The sequence below is a fragment of the Cibotium barometz genome, chromosome 57 (assembly GCF_041138505.1).
Source record: "Cibotium barometz isolate CiBa-2024 chromosome 57, ASM4113850v1, whole genome shotgun sequence".
NCBI lineage: Eukaryota > Viridiplantae > Streptophyta > Polypodiopsida > Cyatheales > Cibotiaceae > Cibotium > Cibotium barometz.
The window spans coordinates 21,695,963-21,717,169 of NC_141102.1; the positions used below are offsets into that span (position 1 = coordinate 21,695,963).

A 21,207-nucleotide genomic window follows, 5' to 3' on the forward strand; every position below is an offset into this window, starting at 1 on the left:
GCTCAATGCATTTTTGATTGGGAACTTTCTGCCGCTTGGACTTTGGGTAAATCGGTACGTCAGGGCTGCCCACTTAGTGAGCTGCTTTATGCCATTGCTACATACCCCTTGCTGTTATATATTGACAAGCTTACCCAGCAAGGCAACTTGCATGGTATTGCGATGCCGGATGGTTCTCACTTTGTGGCACAAGCCTATGATGATGACTCCTTCCCTAGAAATACCCCAACGGATTTGCAACGGATTATGTATGCCCTTTTGCTTTATGGGCTAGCAGCTAGGTTGCATGTCAATTTTCGAAAGTCGAAGCTGTTATCAGTCCGTCACTATCTTTGGCATTCTAATCTTTGGCCAGGTCAGATTGTTCCACCCGGTCAGTTGGTCAAGCATTTGGGATATCCGATTGGCTGGGATGTTTCTTTGAAAGATGAGATGGTATAGGTGCTGACTTGATTGGAGTGCAAAATTGATTACTAAAAGCTATCCACTTGGCCTTTGCATGTCCGCTTGCAAATTGTCCAATTGATCATCATGGCGTACATTCAATTTCACCTTCCTTTGTTACCCTGGACTAGTAAGCAGATTGATGCATTTATGTCTCATGCCATTGCCTGTCTCTGGCGTACACATTGATCGTCAGCAGCCGGGTTATGCCTCATTCCAATTCCATCTCCTCACTACTTCCAAGGCCTACCGTTTGCTTATTCCTCAGCCTTGGATAGTGGAACATGGGAATAGGCTATGGCACTTGGATAAGCCTTTGCCCTGGTGGAAATTGACTTTAAAAAAGGTGTGGAAGTCAAAGTTGCCACTTCAGCAGAGGGTCTTTTTTTGGCAATGCATTACAAGCACGCTACCGGTCGATACTCTATTGGCTCAAAGGCATATTGCTCTAGCTTTATGTCGGTGTTGCTGCCTTATATGCCCAAGACCGTACCTCATATATTGTGGAGTTGCTTGCATTCTCGCGATCTTCATCACTTGACAGCACTGCTATAGTATAGATTCCCTCGACAGCGCTTTGGACGACTTTTTTGGATTTTTGGCAGATTATCCCCGGCCTTACCAGGGTATGATGATTTCTTCGCATGGGTGCGATTCTGGGCTCTTTGGACCATCTATTCCACCAAAAATCATCTGCACTTTTCTGATGATGTTGTTCATCCCTTCCCCTATTTTCGTGCTGCTCTACTCCGGTCTCTTCGAGATTGCTATGATCTTGGCAAGCTTTCTCTCCAGCAATTTGAAGAACTTTCCCACTTTTTTTAGTTCGTTCTCATAGCTCCACCTGCTTCGGGTGACTATGACTGTACAGTTTCCTATTTAATATAAACAGTGTTTTCACAAAAAAAAAAAAACAAGGTCTACTCCGGTCTCTTCTGTGTATATATACATACATACATACATACATATGTATGTATGTATGTATGTATGTGTGTGTGTGTGTGTGAAGTGTGCACACGCACACACATATATATAACACCTATATGACCTTGATTTCATGATAGTACAAACATGCGCCTAAGCATTTCTTACCTTAAGTTCTCCATTCCTCTTTAATTGGTCGGCATGTAGAGTAACACTCTGTAGGAATAGCATATGTTTTATGGTTTTCTCCAACAAGGCATCTATACTACACTGCAAGGACACAAAAGAGCACAATTCATTACATCGAACACCACACTGCCGTAATGTACATTTTTTTATACCATTTATCCACTTAGGTATTCTATGGCAGGTTTTAGAAATCCAAAAACAGGTGGATTACCTTGGACCCGTTTGGTACAATGTCCCTCAACTCTCGAACACGATCTTGTATCTGTTGTCTATCTTTAGGTCGTGGTCTGGTACTCTCCCCAGACCTTGACCTCTTTTTACCTGCTTTGGAAAGTTCTAACTTCTTTGATTGAGAATCTGACTTCAGAATTTGCTCTTCATCTGCCCGACTATGAGGCACCACTTTTGCAGGTGAATCCTTGGACACACACAAGTTCTGGTGCCCTTGGGCATTTTTGACCACACATGTAGTGTGAACATCATTCACAGCTTCACAGTGAGGTGCAGCTTGCATATGCTTCCCAGAGAGAGACAAATTGCATGCTTCAATTTTAGACTGAAGCTCCTTGCTTAGGTTCAGTACAGGCATGCTACTTTTCTGGTTGGAGAAAACGGTTTTATCAGAAAAGCTTCCATCCACATTTGAGGAAACAGAATGATGATTATCGGAAGCATTGCCCACTACAGCATCCAGCAGAGGTTCTGATTTGCTTTCTGGACAATGTATGCCAAACACAGGTTCGTTGAGGTTGTCATTCAGAAAACATGAGCCCCATTTGTGAACCATATCATCCTGCTGGAAGTATGCTTTTCCCAGCATATTTTCCCCAATCGCCTCAATCTTCTGATGCCCATCTGAAGGTGGTACTTCTTCACGAGTATTATCAATGACCCCTTTTCTAAAAGTAGGACCTAATGCTTGAGAAAGCTCGTCTCCAATGGCAAAAGAACAATCCCGATTAACACTTTGCTCTGTAGAAAAAGAGGCTAAAAAATTGTCGAGTTCATCCAAGATACTAATATCGCTCTGGCTGCCAAAACTGCAGACATTAGGCTTTCCATCACTAACCATCCTTTCAGATCTGCCCAAGCACTCCCTGTCCCAAGCATTCAAGCACGCAATTGAACACACAGAATCCTTGATTGTTGCTGCAGATCCATCACTGGCATGAAAATTTGAAGTTGACTGTTTGGCAGGTAAACAACAAGAAGCAACCGCCGTCTGGGAAACATCATTGGAACATTCTTGGTTAGCTATCTTGTCTTTGACAGAAGATGAATTGCAATGTTTGTCTGCTATATCACGTTTTAAGAAGCTGCTGCTCGAAGATGAATGGTTAAAACTAGGAAAATCTTTCTTGAGCATATACGCAGCACAAACATTGTGTGCAGGCATATGTAAGGGTGTTTCTGTGCGCACTTGCTGCTGGTGGCCAGCTTTATAAGAGGAAGAAATACCTAAAACTCTCTCATCTTTTTTTGTATCAGACATCCTGTACATCGCAAACCTCTTACTGAGATATATGTCCTCTTGATTTGTATCTTCATCTACGTGACCCTGTAGGCATGACGACAGACCAGCATTCCCTTTAAATTCATTATGCAAACCTGTTGAGACACCCCCGGTCATCAAACCCATCAATAATGGCTCTTTACACTGTTCCCCCTCATTTTCTCTCAGTTGCTTCTCCTCCGAGTCTTTAAGATGACAGCTGCTCATTTCGTCACATGATAAGATTCTCTGATTGCAATTCAATGGCAAATCAAGGTGTGGGATCGTTGCACGTATCTGTGAACTCTGAGGACCTGGATGTGTTGACACATGTTTAGATCTTTGTGACTCTGCCAGCATCTTTACTACCTGCTGATGCTGCAATTCTTGTGGCATAGCTCCTGCAACAAATGCAGTTCCACCCATGGGCAGCAGTCCTTGAATGTTAGACAGGCCTTTGGGGCTTGCTTGCAGAACATACTTACGCCAATGGAGAACATCCTCAACATTCCTCAAAGAGCATTGACTTTGCGGCACAGTAATTGGCCTCCTCACTGCTGTCGATGTGTTTGCAGCAGACATAAAGGGCATGCTATATGCTAACCTTCCTCCTTGTCCGTCAGATCGGCATGAAGTTTGTAGGCCACCAAACACAGATTTGATATGATCAATCCATTTCAAATCCTCTGTTATCTGGAAACCAGATTTAAAAAAACGCAGTTTGAACATCCTCAAGTCACAAAAATGACAACAGTATGGTAGATTCTGATGGCAGAAAAAGGAATGTGATAAGAAACAAACACTCCATCCAGTCATGCACACATGCTTGGACGTTAAGATTTTCTTCAAAAAGCTTCCATTTTCAAATGCACAGCTATGGTTTTAAAAAAATACAGTATAGTTAGTGGCAGTTATGCACAAAAACATTGCGATCTTGGAAAAAAAAACATTAAGGAAATACAAAACACTGCAATTATGCAAAAGTAAGGACATGAAAACAGAAGAACTGCAGGCTGCATTGGAAGACATTGAAAAGCGATATGCACAATTTTAGAAAATGCATGCAGGATGCCTCTAATAACCATGCACTTAGGCAGCATATGGCTGAGGAAATTGCCAACCTTAAAACATCTACGAATGAGATCCATGAAACAAACACAAAGAATTCATGCAACTCCCACCATCGTAACATTGCCTTTCACACACAGGCCCATCAGAGTCCCAAAAGAGCACTACCAGATGTACAGGAATGCACAAAGCAGTCTATATGCACTGTATTGTACACATAAATTTTGAGGAGCTAAAGAGCCACTGTACACTGGGTTTCCATATAACCTGCAACTGTGTTTTTTTTTCAGGAAAGAGACTTCTGTTAAGTATGAAAAAAGGCATACAACAATCACGGCTATAAGCTGGAATAGAATAGAATCACCCCAATATGTAAGGTGATCTCAACCATTGAGGAGCATCATGGTGCCATGAAAGACCTGTGGGACTACAGGAAAAGAAAATGCCATGGCCCCATTCTTGCATAAATACAACGCGCTTTGCCGCGCGGAATGAGAGGACCCCTGAATACGAGCCTAAGTAGCCATGAGAGTATGGATGATATCACCCGATATAGTGCTAATGCACTAAGACTCAAAAATCTGGACACCCTCAATAGCCTCCATGCACCTAGCTCTCCAGATCTGCCATGCTGTAATACTAGCAACAATCTCCCAACTGGTGTCAATCCTCTGTCAGGGGGTGTATAATGTGCGTGAGGGACATCTTGCAACAAACCATACTGGGCAATACCTCTACGAATGAAAATAGTAATGTATGTATCACTGCCCTCGTAGAAAAGCTACAGACCAAACTGGGAAAGCAAGCATCTGCCCCCAAGTAACATACATGGCGCAACCACTCATTGCCCATAAGTTGGGCTATAGAACCCCAAATACGTTGTGCACTGCGGCATCTACATAAACAATGTTGTTCAATCTCAAAATTTGCCGCAAATCTCGGGCAGGTAGGTGCTACACTGAAAACCGATCTCCACTAATTGGTGGGGAGACCATGTAAAAATAACCAAAAAAAAAATGATAGATCTGGCTCCTTCTATATGAATGCCAAAGCCTATGCCAAAAGCGCAGCAATATCTGCGCTATATCACTGGAGACATGTCACATGTCATAACTCTCCCGATGAGGCCTGAGAGTAGGGATCCTATGCGTCTATCGAGTGATGAGAAGCTGTGATATGCAGCGGAAGTCTTTGTATTGGAAGATCCTGTCACACAAATGCTCACACCGTCTTCTATATCTTGAGTTTCGTGAGTTTAGCAATCCACTTTAATACTTCAAACTTTAAAGAAATATGAGAGAGAGATATGAGAACTATACACCAGATTGGGTCCCGAATTACCCACTGAAGGGCCCCCTATCCCGATAACGAGATAGTATTTGCTTTATTTCTTTAGCGAGAATGACAGTGGACTGTAGATAAGCCAAACGCAAGATCTCGGAGGATCGGAAGCTTGGCTGAACTGTACACGGCTGTAGAAACACCTCGATGAACTGATCTCGAGCCTATGCACTCTTCCCAAGGGCATGAGGAAGGGCTGCACACCTGAGGCTGAGAAAAGGAGATGGTGGACTGTTCTAAGCTATGTTAGAATGCTGTGAATGCTTATGAATGCTGTGTTACCTTCACTAGAGGGCTGGTGTATGACTGGATGATGCACGGAAGGCTGAATACTGATGTAAACTGCTGTAGGACTGAAAACGCATGGAAGGACTGTTGGAAATCTGCAAACGCAAGGCTGTAAAACTGTTTTCTCGCGTACGACTGATGTTGGACTGCAACGCAAGCTACAGGGGCTGCTACTGGACAGAAACGCAGATCTGCAGGGGCTGAAGATCTGTAAGCACAGGCTGCAATGGACTGAACTGCAGGTGGCTGTTCATATGCAGAAAACGCAGGTGCCTTATGCTGATTGGGGGCTGATCTGATGCGCTTATGGCTGTAGGGACTGCTGAATTGCATGCGTTGGAGAACCAAGGTTGGCTGAAGCAAACTCAAGCACTCCAAGGGCTGGGTGAGACTAGTCCAGTGCTGAAGGCAAGGGAACTCCTAGGGCTAAGGAGGAAAGCTCTTAGCACACTGAAGACTGAATGAGAAACTAAGCCCTATGCAAGCCTATTTATACTAACTAGAGGCTGGTCAAGTTGGCTGGTCATTTATTTAATAAAGTTTATATTTATAAATGACAATAAATGCTAAATAAATACCAGAAAATATGGAAAAAATACCAGATAAATCCTAGTAAATTCCCTAAGGCTTCTGGGATGTTCTAAATGATGCATAGGCATATGAATGCATATTATGCAGGATGCAGAGTGCTTTCTAATGCAAACCCTAAGGCTTCTACTGACTCTACATGCATGAATGATTCTCTCCAAGTGGGTTAAGGGACTTGACTGACTTACTGACCCGCTAAGGCAGAGGAATGACCTACGTAGCTCATGCATGACTTATCCAGGACTGAGGATGAACAATGGGGTCATGGCGTACGACAATTATCATCCTACTGGGTTCTAATAATGTACAAATGTTGCACTGCTGATGCTGAGCCAGTTTGTCACCATGCACTGAGTGCAGAGTGCATGTGACATTCCCTCCTGCTTAGCTTGGCGGCAGGTTCATGGCTTCCAAGTAGTCCGCCAACAACAAGGGGTACTCCTGGAAGAACTCCTCATCTAGCCATACGGCTTCGTGGGTGCCTCGATCTCGGAATTTCGTATAGAACTGACGTATCCGTCGACCGGATATTTTGGGTATAATGATTCAATTTTGACACCTTGGTAAGGAGAAGGGAGCTCTTCAAGGAGGCGCCTATTTCAGTTGTGTGGTGGAGTTTTAAACTAAAAAATATTGTGATATTTTTCTCTCTCCTCTCTCTCCTAGATCAAACCAAATCAAAAGGGAGCCAAACTAGGTCCAAATCTTGTCCAAATTGAGCCAAACTGAACCTGGAAAATTCTAGAAATTAGTTGGACTTGGCTAGAGGCCTCCCTCATCTATAAATAGATCCTTAGCCTTTGTAAAAAAATATGAGAACTATACCATGCCAAAATTATACTAAAATAATGATATTTTCTATTATCCTCTAAAAATCCTCTACAAATTGAAGAAATTGGAGCTTCTCTCTCTCTACACTTCTGGACCAACATATGGTTTTAGCCAAGAAACATGGAAAACATCATGCATCGTCCAACTGGTACGCAACTTTAACTTCATGGAGACATCACTTAACTTCTTAACTATTGGAAAAGGGCCAAAACTACGGAATGAAAGCTTGGGACAGCGTTTGCCCACTTGTTTCAATCTCTGTTTCATGATATGCAAAAAGACCCAATCCCCTTCCTTGAAGTGGATATCTCGTCTAGACTTATTTGCCTGTCTATTTTATGCTTCCTGAGCTTTCGTCAAGCGGTCCTTGACTGACTCAATGATCTCGGAAAATGCTTCCGTGGTTTTATTAGCCTCTAAAGATGGAGACACCATTCTCGTCAAAAGAGAAGAAAAACGGCGACCAAAGACTGCTTCATATGGAGTCCGTCCGACATTGGATGAATGAGTGTCGTTCAAGATAGCTTCTTGGACCAATGGAAGATAATGTTCCCATTTGGACGGCTGGTCATGACAGTATGACTTGAGAACATCAAAGGCCAATTGGTTATAAATTTCTGTTGGGACAAATAGGATAGGTGCAGCAAATGGGGAGGAAGAAGGCCGAATGAATCCAGCTCGGAGAAGCTCAGATAACTGCTTTTCTAACTCGCCCTCTAAAGTCTTGGAAAGACGATAGGGAAACCTGCTAGGAGGATCTGATCCAGGGACCAAATCAATGTGATGGTCCTCAGGGTGAGAGGGTGGAAGACTGGGCGGGAGATCGTCCCTAAGCATAATGTCCTGGTGTCTGGATAGAAGGTCTACTAACTGAGGGACTGAAGATGTAACGGATGCTACTAATGAGGGAGGGACTGTTTGAGCACGAACATAAAGGAGTGCTCCTTCTTCTCCCTTGCGGATAGCTCGTCTGGCCTGGAGATGCGAAATCGATGGGATGCCAAGAATGCTTCTATCCCCACGAATCATAATAGGCTCAGGAAAACCTTTACAAATAGTAAAAGTGTCCTACCCCCAATCGGGAATAGGCTCATACTGACGGAACCACTGAATTCCTAAGATCATGTCACACCCCAACAGAGGCGAGACAATGAAATCTCATTGAAATGAGGCCTTCTGAACTTCAAAGGTAAATTGCTGTGCCTTTTGAGAAATGTGGGTACGAAGACCAGGTGTAAACCCGTCCTGTGGCAACTGTGGCAGAAGGAGTTTTGGCGGCTTGTGCTGCTTGCCATTTGTGGCAATCCTTCTTACCATGACCTATAATATGACACAAAAAACATCTATTTTCTTACTGGTACTTCCTTTGCTGCTCTGGAGGAAGATAACCTCCAATAATGCCTGCTTTAGCCTTTTCATCAAGGGGTTTCTTAGATTCTTTATCTTTCTTACCCCCTGAACTGGAGCTATTACTGCTGTCCTTCTTAGCATCTTTAGAAGACGCGTTACCTTTCCCTATCTGTGCAGCTGATTGCTGCTGCTGGGGTTTGGTACTGGACTGAGATGACTGCTTGGGCTTGCCCCCGTTAAGCTTCATTTCTTCATTCTAAGCGAGAGTCAGAGCCCGATCATACGTACTTGGTTCAAAGTTACGAACTGTGAATCAAATGTTAGTCCAATCCACAAATGAATTGCTCCATCTTAGCCTACTCAGATAACCCTAACTGCTGTGCTAAAGTAATAACCTTACCGGAAAACTGAAGCACTGGGGATCCGTTCTGTCTAAGTCCAAAGAACTCGTCTTTCAGACCGGTCATGTACTGGGGCGGGAGAAATCTAGTCTTCAGGTCATGGACAAAGATGTCCCAGTCAAAGGCTGTGACACCTGTGCCCTAGTCTGTGTGAATACTAGACCAATGCTGCCACCAAGTGACTCCCTCACCAGTGAGATGGGGAGCCGCTAAGTGGACTTTGTCTTGAGGGTCTGTGATCCTAGCTAATGGAAAATGAGCATTAAACTGATGAATAAATTGATTAACTGATGAATGATCACACTTACCATCATACTTACTGAAGTTTGGTTGACTGCGAATGATGGTGGTTGATGTTGCTGCGGACTGCTGGCTGGTGACACCTATGACTGGGGAGACTGAGGAGAGCTGCTGATACCTCAAGTGTATGGCCTCCTTTTTCCGTTGGTGCTCGAGTAACATACGTTCTTGATCAAGCTCACGTTGGTCTTCCCGAGCAGCGAGTTCAGCCTGACGCCGGTCTTCGTCGATCCTGCGTTGGGCTTCCTCGTAGCCCCGTCTTTCTACTTTTTTTCTTTTCCTTCGGGCCTCATCCTCTCTCCTTTGTTGTTCCATCTGAAAGAAGAGGGAGATGTAGTCGGGTGCTACTGGAGGTGTAGAAGGACGTATTGCTGCTACCTCCAAGAGTTGGAGACGCTCCATGAGCAGCTGGTTTTGAGCTCTAAGAAGAGCTATGGTGTCTGCTGTAGGCGGAAGAACATGGTCTCCTTCAGGGGAGACGTCTTCCGGCTGATGAGTACTCTCTTCTGTAGACATGATGCTGAAGTCGGTGGTCGTGACGAAACACAATCTAACCATCCAAGGATGCCCCCACGCTAGGATATGGTATGTGTGGACAATCTGAATCTGATACCAATGTGATATGCGGCGGAAGTCTTTGTATTGGAAGATCCTGTCACACAAATGCTCACACCGTCTTCTGTATCCTGAGTTTCGTGAGTTTAGCAATCCACTTTAATACTTCAAACTTTAAAGAGATATGAGAGAGAGATATGAGAACTGTACACCAGATTGGGTCTTGAATTACCCACTGAAGGGCCCCCTATCCCGATAACGAGATAGTATTTGCTTTATTTCTTTAGAGAGAATGACTGTGGACTGTAGATAAGCCAAACGCAAGATCTCGGGAGATCGGAAGCTTGGCTGAACTGTACATGGCTGTAGAAACACCTCGATGAACTGATCTCAAGCCTATGCACTCTTCCCAAGGGCATGAGGAAGAGCTGCACACCTGAGGCTGAGAAAAGGAGATGGTGGACTGTTCTAAGCTATGTTAGAATGCTGTAAATGCTGTAAATGCTTATGAATGCTGTGTTACCTTCACCAGAGGGCTGGTGTATGACTAGATGATGCACGGAAGGCTGAATACTGATGTAAACTGCTGTAGGACTGAAAATGCATGGAAGGACTGCTGGAAATCTGCAAACGCACGGCTGTAGAACTGTTTTCTGGCGTAGGACTGATGCTGGACTGAAATGCAAGCTACAGGGGCTGCTATGGGACAGAAACGCAGATCTGTAGGGGCTGAAGATCTGTAAACGCAGGCTGCAACAAATGGACTGAACTGCAGGCGGCTGTTCATATGTAGAAAACGCAGGTGTCTTATGCTGATTTGGGGCTGATCTGATGCACTTATGGCTGTAGGGACTGCTGAATTGCATGCGTTGGAGAACCAAGGTTGGCTGAAGCAAACTCAAGCACTCCAAGGGCTGGGTGAGACTAGTCTAGTGCTGAAGGCAAGGGAACTCCTAGGGCTGAGGAGGAAAGCTCTTAGCAACAGTGAAGGCTGAATAAGAAACTAAGCCCTATGCAAGCCTATTTATACTAACTAGAGGCTGGTCAAGTTGGCTGGTCATTTATTTAATAAAGTTTATATTTATAAATGACAATAAATGCTAAATAAATACCAAAAAATATGGAAAAAATACCAGATAAATCCTGGTAAATTCCCTAAGGCTTCTGGGATGTTCTAAATGAAGCACAGGCATATGAATGCTTATTATGCAGGATGCAGAGTGCTTTCTAATGCAAACCGTAAGGCTTCTACTGACTCTCCATGCATGAATGATTCTCTCCAAGTGGGTTAAGGGACTTGACTGACTGACTGACCGACCCGCTAAGGCTGAGGAATGACCTACGTAGCTCGTGCCTAACTTATCCTGGACTGAGGATGTACAATGGGGTCACGCGGAAGACAATTATCATCCTACTGGGTTCTAATAATGTACAAATGTTGCACTGTTGATGATGAGCCAATTTGATGCACTGAGTGCAGAGTGCATGTGACAGAAGCCTAGCATTCCGGACCGTGAAACTGAAAAAGGGAAGGCTTGTCAATGGATCAGAGGCATCAATCCACTCCCACTCACCTCGATCCCACTGAAGATATCTGATAGGACTGCCACCATACAACCACAAACACCAAGAGCCATCAGTCGCTCACTATCTAAGGAGAAGGATCAATGAACCAGCGCTTCCCCGAACGACCAACAATTCTCACTGGACTAAGCTTGGAATCTGGGATGATCCCCTCCATGCTACATCTCCCCAATCTCCATGCAAACATGATAGAACAGATGATGCAATCTGTAGCCTCATACGGTATAGTTGCATCAATCTAATCAATACATATGCGAGAGCCCCTAAGATGCTAAATGGATGCAGCGCTAAGATCCACCGGAAGACTCTTCAAGGTCTTCCAAGCAAGAATTGTATATGCACAACTCTATATGCACACCTCCCCCATCCTAACCACTGCATGTAGCGAGATGCACCAAGTGGTTGACCGGCTTTATCCCTGATGAACTCATTCCACATAACAGGTTGTCAGTCAACCTCATCCAAAGACCTCGAAAGCCTCTGTCGCAAGAATGGTCTCATGCTTCTCCATCCTCTGACAATGGCTACAATAAGAGGGGAAGATGGTGCCTAATATTGCCACCGTGAACAAAAACCGTGTGCTGGGCTGGGCAGCCAATCTCTCCCAACAAGGGGTGTACAACCAGAAATCATCCTTCCAAGGTTCAGTGCTTGGTAGGAAACCTCTAGCCACAAGTTCGCAAAGCAACGCCCTCCACTGAAATAATATTCAGCCCCCCTCTTGTCTGGGTTGAATAACTATGAGACAAGCTACCCTGGCATGTGTGTCCATGGTGCCATCCAAACCCAACCAAAGAAAATTACAGATCAACCTCCGCAATTGACCAATGCACGCACAAGAGAAGCACCAACAAGAGGCAATAAACCAAGCCAAGGCAAGCAATACCTGGCTAGCCACCAATGCTCTAGAGGCTAAATCCAATCTCCTAGAGCTCCAATGAAGAAGCTTCTTCCGAATACTCATAAGTACCGGAGAAAACTGCTATGTAGGAGAAATATCAACCCCAACCTAAGTAAAACCAAGCTCTGCACCCCAAGCAACTCTTGGAGAGTCGCTAATCCAAAAACCAACAGATTTGTGCCAATTAATGAGGGCCCCTGCTGCCAAACAAAACTCTCGGAGAGTCGCTAATCCAAAAACAAACAGAATTGTGCCAATTAATGAGGGCCCCTGCTGCCAAACATAGACATATGTGTGAGGCCTCCAAGAACATGTCTGTGTCATTAACTCAGAGTCAGCCAGCTCCTCCTGCCTACGAAGAGGCAACCTCAATCCAAAAATACCAGCAGTGGATCGGACTAAGATGCTCATAGCCTCTAGGACTATGATATATAATAATGGGACTAAAGGACATCCCTGCCGTACTGAGCGAGAGATCTGAAACCACTCTCCTCTATCACTGCAAGCGAGCACACTATTGTGGGCATCACGATACATACATGAAACTCCCCTGATCCATCTCTAAGAGAATCCCATATGGCTAAGAGTACCCTCAAGGAACTCCCAATCCACTCTATCATAAGCCTTCTCAAAATCCAAAAGCAGAATGGCTAAAGGCCGATTACACGCTTTGGCCCATTCCACGACCTCCCAAAAAATTATCAAAGATTCTCCTTCCGTGTATCATGAATGACATCCTGCAAAATTGGCTACAATCTAATGCTTACTCCCTTAGAAAGAATCTTATATGTAGTCCCAAGTAAGGTGATAGGTCTCCACAGTCCAATCAAGGTCTTATCCCAACTCTTAGGAATAAGGAAGATAAGCCCCTCAGTGGGAAAAGAAGGCATAGAACATGTGTCCCACATCTCCTAGAGAGCCGATGTGATCTCTATCTAATAGAATGAGTGGAAGAAGGGAAAGTGGAAACACAGGAAAGAGAGTGAGAGAGAGAGATGGAGAGGAAACACAGGTGAGAACCTGCTCTCAATATCATCACCAAAAGGAATACACGTCCCAAGCAAGAGGGGAGAAAACCTCGTATGTGAGGGACTGCAACAAACAATGCTACGCAAGCAGTGAAGAATGAGGGAGGCAAGCCACCCACACGAAGGCAGCCGACTAGGGAAAAGATCCTCCACGACTAGGGAAAAAAGCCCAAGACTCCATAAAATGGGGAATAAAATAGGAGAAAAATATGTGAGGGGTGACCAACCCCTATAGCTAACATGGTCAGCCCTAGAGGCACCAAGTAGGAAGCCAACAACAAGGAGATGATGTCTAACACCCCCTCTCAGCACCCTGGATGCTGAGTGAACTCCAAGAGGCCAAAGACGCCGTCCTCAATCAAAGACGAAAGACTGCAAAAACAAGTACCAACAAAGCTCCACAAGAAATCTCCTCAGCAACTAACTCAGCTACAAAAGCAACAGAACAAGCCGCCAGGTACACTGCTCCTCTGGAAGAAAACAACCATGTAGGGCTGCGACGTGCTACTCCAAATAATGGTTCCAAACCCAAGTGTAAGAACACCCCCCAAAGTTGAATGTCGTGTTTCCAGCCTGGAGAAGGTATGAAAAACCTCAAAACCAACCAAGATCAAATCCTGTAGATAATCAATCCTGGGAGAAGCAAGTTGCTCCTCACTGGAACTCTCAAAAGAAATAGAGTCAATCTGCTCTAACTCTGTACCAAGTGTAGCCAAATGTTGTACAAAAGCATCCTCTGCAAAGGTTGGTATCGTAAGATGTAAAGACTCTGTAGAAAAGATGGGGTCCATCCACTCAAACTACCAGGAGTTGCCCAATGCTGTACATAAGTACACGCCACTGAGGTGGGCCGGTTAGCAACCACAGATCCAAAGCATCCCACTGGGTCCAAAAAACCATCCTCCAAAACAACAAACCTATAGAACTGGCGAGGGGCATCCTCAGAAGCATCACGAAGAGAGGTAGAGGTATACTCCTCACAATGAGGAAGGGAAGCAAGAATATAAACTGCAGTGGTAACAAAGTCCTCAAGAGCATCACTGATAGCAGAAGACTGTTCCATAAGTAGAATCAAATCCCAAGAATCAGCAAAAAACAAATGATCCATGTGAAAGGATCACACCTCCAAGGCAAAACACCCTCCTTTCTCTACAAACACTGCAAAGAACACAGGCTCGGACAAAATAAACTCAGCTCAGGATCTCTGAAAAGATCACTACTCTCCTCAAAAATCTGTAAACTCCTGTCATAGAAGAAAGTCTCCACAAAAACAAAATAGCTCCCGAAACTGATCCTCATGTGAAGTAGCTGGACATGGGGCCCCCTGAGTATAGAAAACTCCTGTGGGAAGCAAAACACTGCTATCCAGCAACAAACAGCACTCCACTGCCAACAGAAAGCAAGGAACATGAAGAAACCGGGTAACTGTGTAGGCCAAGAACAAAACACAAGTATAGATGCTCCAAAATCAGCAAAACGCTTACTGAAATCAGAAATTCAGTATCCTCCTCAAGTACCAAACTACCTCCAAAGCCACAATCCAAACAAGAAAACTCCTCTGCAAGTGATCCGTGTCCACTGGAGAAGAAAACGCAACCAAACAAGGGCTACAAACTTGAAAATTCACGCCAACCAATGTCCACACCTCCTATGAGGAAAAACGTTGAAGAGAAGGTACCTTCGGGTCCAACGGATGAAGCCTAAGTGAAGGTAGAGCTACCAGCAAGATCAGTTCAGAAAAACGCAGCGACCATGGCTGCAAATCTGAAAACGCAGAGGTATTCGGGACAGTAGAAAGGGCTGAATCTGGAAACGCAAAAGAAATAGGTACACCCAAGCCTCAAATCAGAAAATCGGCATCAGGAATCCTGTTAGAGAAAAAACGCAGCATGTAGGCTGCTGCTGTCCTGCACAGAATAGGCGGCCAGCACTACAGGGGGGGTAGATGCAGCTGAATACTGAAGACTTACTGCAAAATTGTTGTAGACAACACCTATAGAAAAATGCAGCACTCCAAGGTGTTGCTGCCCTGAAAACAGAGCAGCCAAGGGATATCAAGGGTCAAACTTGTAAAGGATGACCTCGGACTGCAATGGAGAAGCGCTTGGAAGAGGCAGGCGACCAGCAGCAATCCCGAGAAGAAAAAACACAGATCTGTCCATCTGCAGAAAAACGCAGAAATGCAGGAGGTAGAGGAGGGAGCATCCAACACTGTAGATCACCGGCGCTATGATACCATGATAGAATGTGCAACAGAAGAAGGGAAAGTGGAAACACAGGAGAGAGAGTGAGAGAGAGAGAGAGAGAGAGAGAGAGATGGAGAGGAAACATGGGTGAGAACCTGCTCTCAATATCATCACCAAAAGGAATACATGTCCCGAGCAAGAGGGGAGAAAACCTCGTATGTGAGGGACTGCAGCAAACAATGCTAAACAAGCAGTGAAGAATGAGGGAGGCAAGCCAGCTATATATATGCCCACATGAAGCCAGCCGGCTAGGGAAAAGATCCTCCACAACTAGGCAAAAAAGCCCAAGACTTCATAAAATGAGGAATAAAATAGGGAAAAAATATGTGAGGGGTGACCAGCCCCTATAGCTAACATGGTCAGCCCTAGAGGCTAAAATAGGACACCAAACAGGAAGTCAGCAACAAGGAGATGATGTCTAACAATCTCTACCCCAATCTCATCCCAAAAGGTAATGAAAAAACAGGAGAGAGATCATCCTCCCTTGGACCCTTACCATGAGGAAAGGCATGAAGAGCATGACTGAACTCCTGCATAGAAAAAGGGGCATCCAGAACGGCACACATCTCCTCAGTAATCAAATGTGGCATTACATTCCAAACCTTTCTCTGTGCCCTATGTCTCAAGTCACAATGAGGCTCAACTCTAAGAAGCTGGCAATAGAAATCAGTGGCAGTCTGTCTAACCACAAGAGAATCTGAATGAAGAGTGCCATGTGAATCCTACAGCTGCTTGACACTATCTCTAGCATGAGATGTTAAATGGACTCCTAAGGAGCAGGATGCCTTCTTGCAACTCAAGAATGCTATCATATGTGGACCCATATTGATTGTTCCCGACTTACAAAAGCCATTCACGGTGGAATGTGATGCATATGGGAATTGTATAGGGACTGTCCTAAATCAAGAAGGTCATGTAGTTGCATATGAGAGCCGTCGATTGCATGATGCCGAGCTTCATATGGATATCTCAAAATTTGAGCTGGGGAAGTGGAGTGGGACCTAACAGAGGGAGCATTCACCATAATGTCCTTTGCCCTGCGGCATACAAAACCCACCCTCATAAAATTTTGTTGCTTGGATGCAAGCACCATGAACCATACATGTTACAGTCATCACAAGATACCATGCTGCAACTCCATTCCTTTGAGGGAAATGCAGGCCAACGTGATGAAATCTTAATAACTCATCAAAGCTTGAGATATATTCTATCTCAAACAAAGCTTTTGAAGAAGCAGATGAGAATGGCAAGCTTTCTTTCCATGTTTCATTTTCAGATTATACATACTCCGGGAAAGAAAAATGTAGTGACAGATGTATTATCCAGGAGGCCCTATGTGGCTGCAATTTCAGTGGCCTCTCATGGGGACTTATCTACCATGCGAGATTTGTATCATTTGGATGCTGATTTTTGGCATATAAGGACTGATTTGATGGCTGGTCACTCACATGCCTCTTATGTGATCAAAGAGAGTTATCTTATGAAGGATAACTGCTTATGTGTGGTGAAAGCTATGCGTCCAAAGGTTATGGAGGAATGTCATGCTCCACCTTATGCTGGTCATAGAGGTATCATGCCTACTACACGCATGATTGAGAGATATTTCTTTTGGCCAAGCATGCGTAAATACATTGAGGCATATGTACATGCATGTCTTACTTGCCAAAAGGTGAAATTTGATAGACAAAAGTCTTCAGGTTTGCTTCAGCCATTGCCTATTCCCTCGCAGCCATGGGAAAGCATTACTATGGACTTCATTATGGATTTGCCTACATCCCAGCATGGGAATGATGCTATTTGGACCATTGTGGACAGGTTTAGCAAGCAAGCTCACTTCTTGCCCGTCAAAAAAACCATTAAAGTCGATCATATGGTGAAGCTTTTTCTTGCTAACATCTTCAAGCATCATGGTATGCCTAAGTCCATTGTTGGGGATAGAGATCCCAGAACTACGAGCCTCTTCTGGAGGGCTTTATTTGATAACAAGGGCACTAAACCTTGAGTTTTCATCAGCTTATCACCCCCAAACGGATGGCCAAAGTGAAGCTGCAAATTCAGACGTGTTGGATTTGTTGAAGTGTTATGTGGCATCAAAAGACTGCGTGGGAGAAGTATCTTCCACTTGTAGAGTTTGCCTACAACAACACAGTTCATGCCTCCATGGGGAAGGCCCCGTTTGAGATTATTTATGGCAGAGTGGTCTCGCCACCCATCCTTCATACAAAGGATGAGAATTTTTGTAGCTGATGAGTATGTACGTGACTTGGATGTAGCCTTTGCTCCTTTGCTCAGGTGCGGACAGCCATTGCAAGGTCACAAGACAAGCATAAAAGGACTGCTGACAAGCATAGAAGGGACATGCAAGTCAAGGAAGGTGATTGGGTATTGCTGAAATTTGAGAAAGCTAGGCTTCGGAAGAGGCCAGGACGAGAGGGATCGTATCCAAAGCTTTCTACTCGATATTATGGGCCCTTCAAAGTGATTGACAAGATCAATGAAGCGTCCTTCATGCTTGCTTTACCCAGCCATTGGAAGATTCACAATGCTTTTCATGTGAGTCTTTTGCGGAAGTATGTGGGCCAGATCCAGAGGAGCCTGTCACAGAAGATCCGCCAGAAGCTGATGAGCTTGAGGAGATCCTTCAGCCAGAGCAGATTGTATTTCACAAGGAGAGAAAGTTACCACATGGGAAGTTTTCCAAGAGATACCTTTTAAAATTTAAAAATTATTTGATGCAAAGTGGGTAGACGAGGATTATTTTGCTACCCTCAGCTTCTGCAAGCATATCTTGAGACTTTTCAGTTCAGGTCAACTGTTTAGAAGCCCGAGGGGATGTCCCCATTTGCTCCATCTCCATTTCTGGAGCCACTTCTATGGGACTGTCACTCCATAGAGCGGCCAGATTTGTGCCATGTTCACATGGGGCCAGGCCAGTGTCCCATATGAAAGGGCCAATTTTTTGGTGTCACATGGACGGGAGCCAGATTAGTGCCACCCGTGTGTGACTTGCTCTGTGCTGTATGGACGGGAGCCTGTTGGTGCCACCCGTGTATGGCCAGGATGTTGTCTTACCTATGGGACTGTCACTCCATAGGGAGACGAGGACATATCTTTTTACTTCTGTTGTGCCAGTTTTGTGCCCGACAAGAACTTCTTGTACAAGTTTCATGAAAGGGAGATTTCGTCCATTATATGTGCACATGCATTTATACCCGTGATGATGGAGGAGATATGTTGCAGTGGAAGGTGAAGGAAGTTGATCTTAAAGTTCTTAGGAAGTTGGAGCTTGGCCTTGAGCGAGAAGAGCAGATTGACATATCATTTATCTAGAGGCATACGGACAAGGACATGACCTATGATTTTCTTCGGGAGGATGAGGGACACTTTCGACGCGTCACTCGTGCACAATCAAGGGAAATTGCACGAGTATCCACTAGTGCACCCCTGAGTGCAAGGGTGGGGGAGGTGGCCATGGCCATGGCCAAGCTATGGAGACTCTTGCCACCAATGGTCATATTAGTGTTTCTTCCCAGAAGGTGGTGGCAAGGGTGGGGGAGATAGAGGACTCCTCCCATGATAGTGATTTAGATGCAAATAGTGATGGTGAGAGCTTATAGTAGCGACTCGCGAGTAGTTTAGGATTTTTGATTTTCCATGCATGATGCTAGCAACTGCCAACTACTCATTTTGAGATCTTGGGTTTTTGTATTTGACTATTGACATTGACATTTTGGTCAGTGAACTTTGAGACAATCATGTGATTTGACATCGTAGATGCACTTTTTGTCTTGAGTCTTGACTCTTACTTAAATGATGAATCTAGGCTCTTTGATTTCATGCTTCTAATAATGGCTTGAATTAAATTTTAGCTGAAGAAAGTGTTTTGAACCTGCTGCCTCTCTTTTATACTTAAGTTGATTTGGTATATGTATATATGAAGTGTTCAAGTTGATTTGGTATATATTATAAATTTAGTATATGTATATAAAAATTGTCATTTCGAAACCTTTGTGTTTCGTCCAAAACAAACGAAACGTTTCATGTTACTATACATAGATAAGGGAGGAAGAATCTGACGATGAAAATCTTACCTCTCGTTCTCAGTCCAGGGAAAACCAGGGCTGGTCCTCAAAACTGGAGAGCTACCATGACAATGCGACTGCGCAACATCATCCTCGAGGGTTTAATCATCATGTAACTGTAATGCTACATCCACCTGAGGGATCCAAATCCTGTGCCTACAGAGCCTCATCCTCCAAAGAAGAATCCACATCCTGTGAGGCAAGAGTTGGATAAGGATTGGGGTGCGGGTATAGGGGTAGGTACAGGAGTTCGAGGGCGCCTACCATCTCTAACCACAACCCAACACTATGTGGTCTACTTGGGCACAGGGGCGACTAGAGTCTAGGCAGCTACAAGAAGCATCTTCTTGGTAAGACCATGCCGCCTCCTAGCATGGCGTCTCGATCTAGGACAATCTCTAGCAATGTGGCCCCTGTAGACGACAAATCCAACACTGGTTAGGTCCACCTGCAATCTCCATCCTCTGGCGGAAATGAGTGTTGCATATGGAAGCTCTAGGAACCTTCTTTCAACCCTAAACACATCCTGGAACGTGCTGATGCAAAAACGCAAACAAAAGAGAGAGAGGAGAGAGAGATATAGCTCAGAATTCAGTATATCATATAGTATAAAAAGGTACATCAGATTTGCAACCCTTGGCTGCCTTCAATGAAAAGGTACAACACCTAGTCTAGGCCTAATCCTAAGACTCAGCCCATTGCTGGACTGAATGGTCTAAATTGTTGAGCAACTATGCCTTATATAGGCCAGAAATATAGTGATGGATTGGCCGACTGCTGGTCGGCCATGTCCAGGTCCAGACTCCATGTGATATGCAGCTGACAGGTTCCTTAGGTCTTTCTTATGCTGGCCGACAACAACACCACCTCCTCCATCATATTAATCTCCTGCCAAAACAGCAATACATGCTCCTAAACTCTGGTTCTAATTAGTCTTTATCTTGTTCCCTCTTCAGGACTAGCCTTGAGGTATGCCTGTGCATGTCTTGCACGTGACATCCCCCTCTGCTAAACTTGATGACGGGATTGAATCTTACATTCACTCCCACTTGAAAAACGCGAGATGTCCTCATCTCGCAAGTGGAGTATGATCTTTTTCATCTTCTTCTTCTTCTTCTTCAATCACTTCCAGCGTTACTGCCTTGGAAGTGGACGACCGATTTGGGAACAACTCTCGTTGACTTCCCCTATTCTGAGTTGGAGGTCTTGCATTACTTTGGGTTGAAACTGTAGGTTGGATAGAGGGTCTACCTCTAGGATTTCCCTGATTTTGGCGGATAGAACCGTGATTACTCTGGACGGAAGGGGCTGGAGTCTGGAATCTTGATCCCTGATTTTCCTGCCCTGAAAACCTTGATCCAAAAGGAGTTGGGCAATCCATACTGCGATGTCCAAATCCTTGGACAATTATAGCATTTCACTCTCTTGTTCAAGGGTGGAACTTCTGAAGTTGAAATCCAGGGAATTGAGTTTCGAGAAAAGGACATTTCTTCCATTCTGGAACTTCCCACATCCTGGGTTTGACCTTGATATCTTTTAGGCGGAGGAAGGTTAGAATCACCTTCTGGGAATAAAAACCTTTTGAATGGTGATGG

The 21,207-nt window shown here is 44.5% G+C and overlaps 1 protein-coding gene across 19 annotated transcripts in view; it reads right to left on the bottom strand.

The window, feature by feature from the left end:
- The window catches only part of LOC147606550 (transcription factor EMB1444-like), a 76,839-nt gene that overhangs the window by 15,485 nt on the left and 40,147 nt on the right, over nt 1–21,207 (bottom strand). For 10 of the 19 annotated variants that reach the window (XM_086792126.1, XM_086792121.1, XM_086792122.1 and 7 more), the window contains 2 exons: nt 1,769–3,742; nt 1,537–1,638 (listed from right to left, as the gene is read on the bottom strand). In XM_086792126.1, coding sequence (XP_086648252.1) covers nt 1,537–1,638; nt 1,769–3,742 — 2,076 coding nt within the window. The remainder of the gene's footprint in view (nt 1–1,536; nt 1,639–1,768; nt 3,743–21,207) is intronic. The other 9 variants (XM_086792134.1, XM_086792135.1, XM_086792133.1 and 6 more) reach the window with 1 other exon arrangement.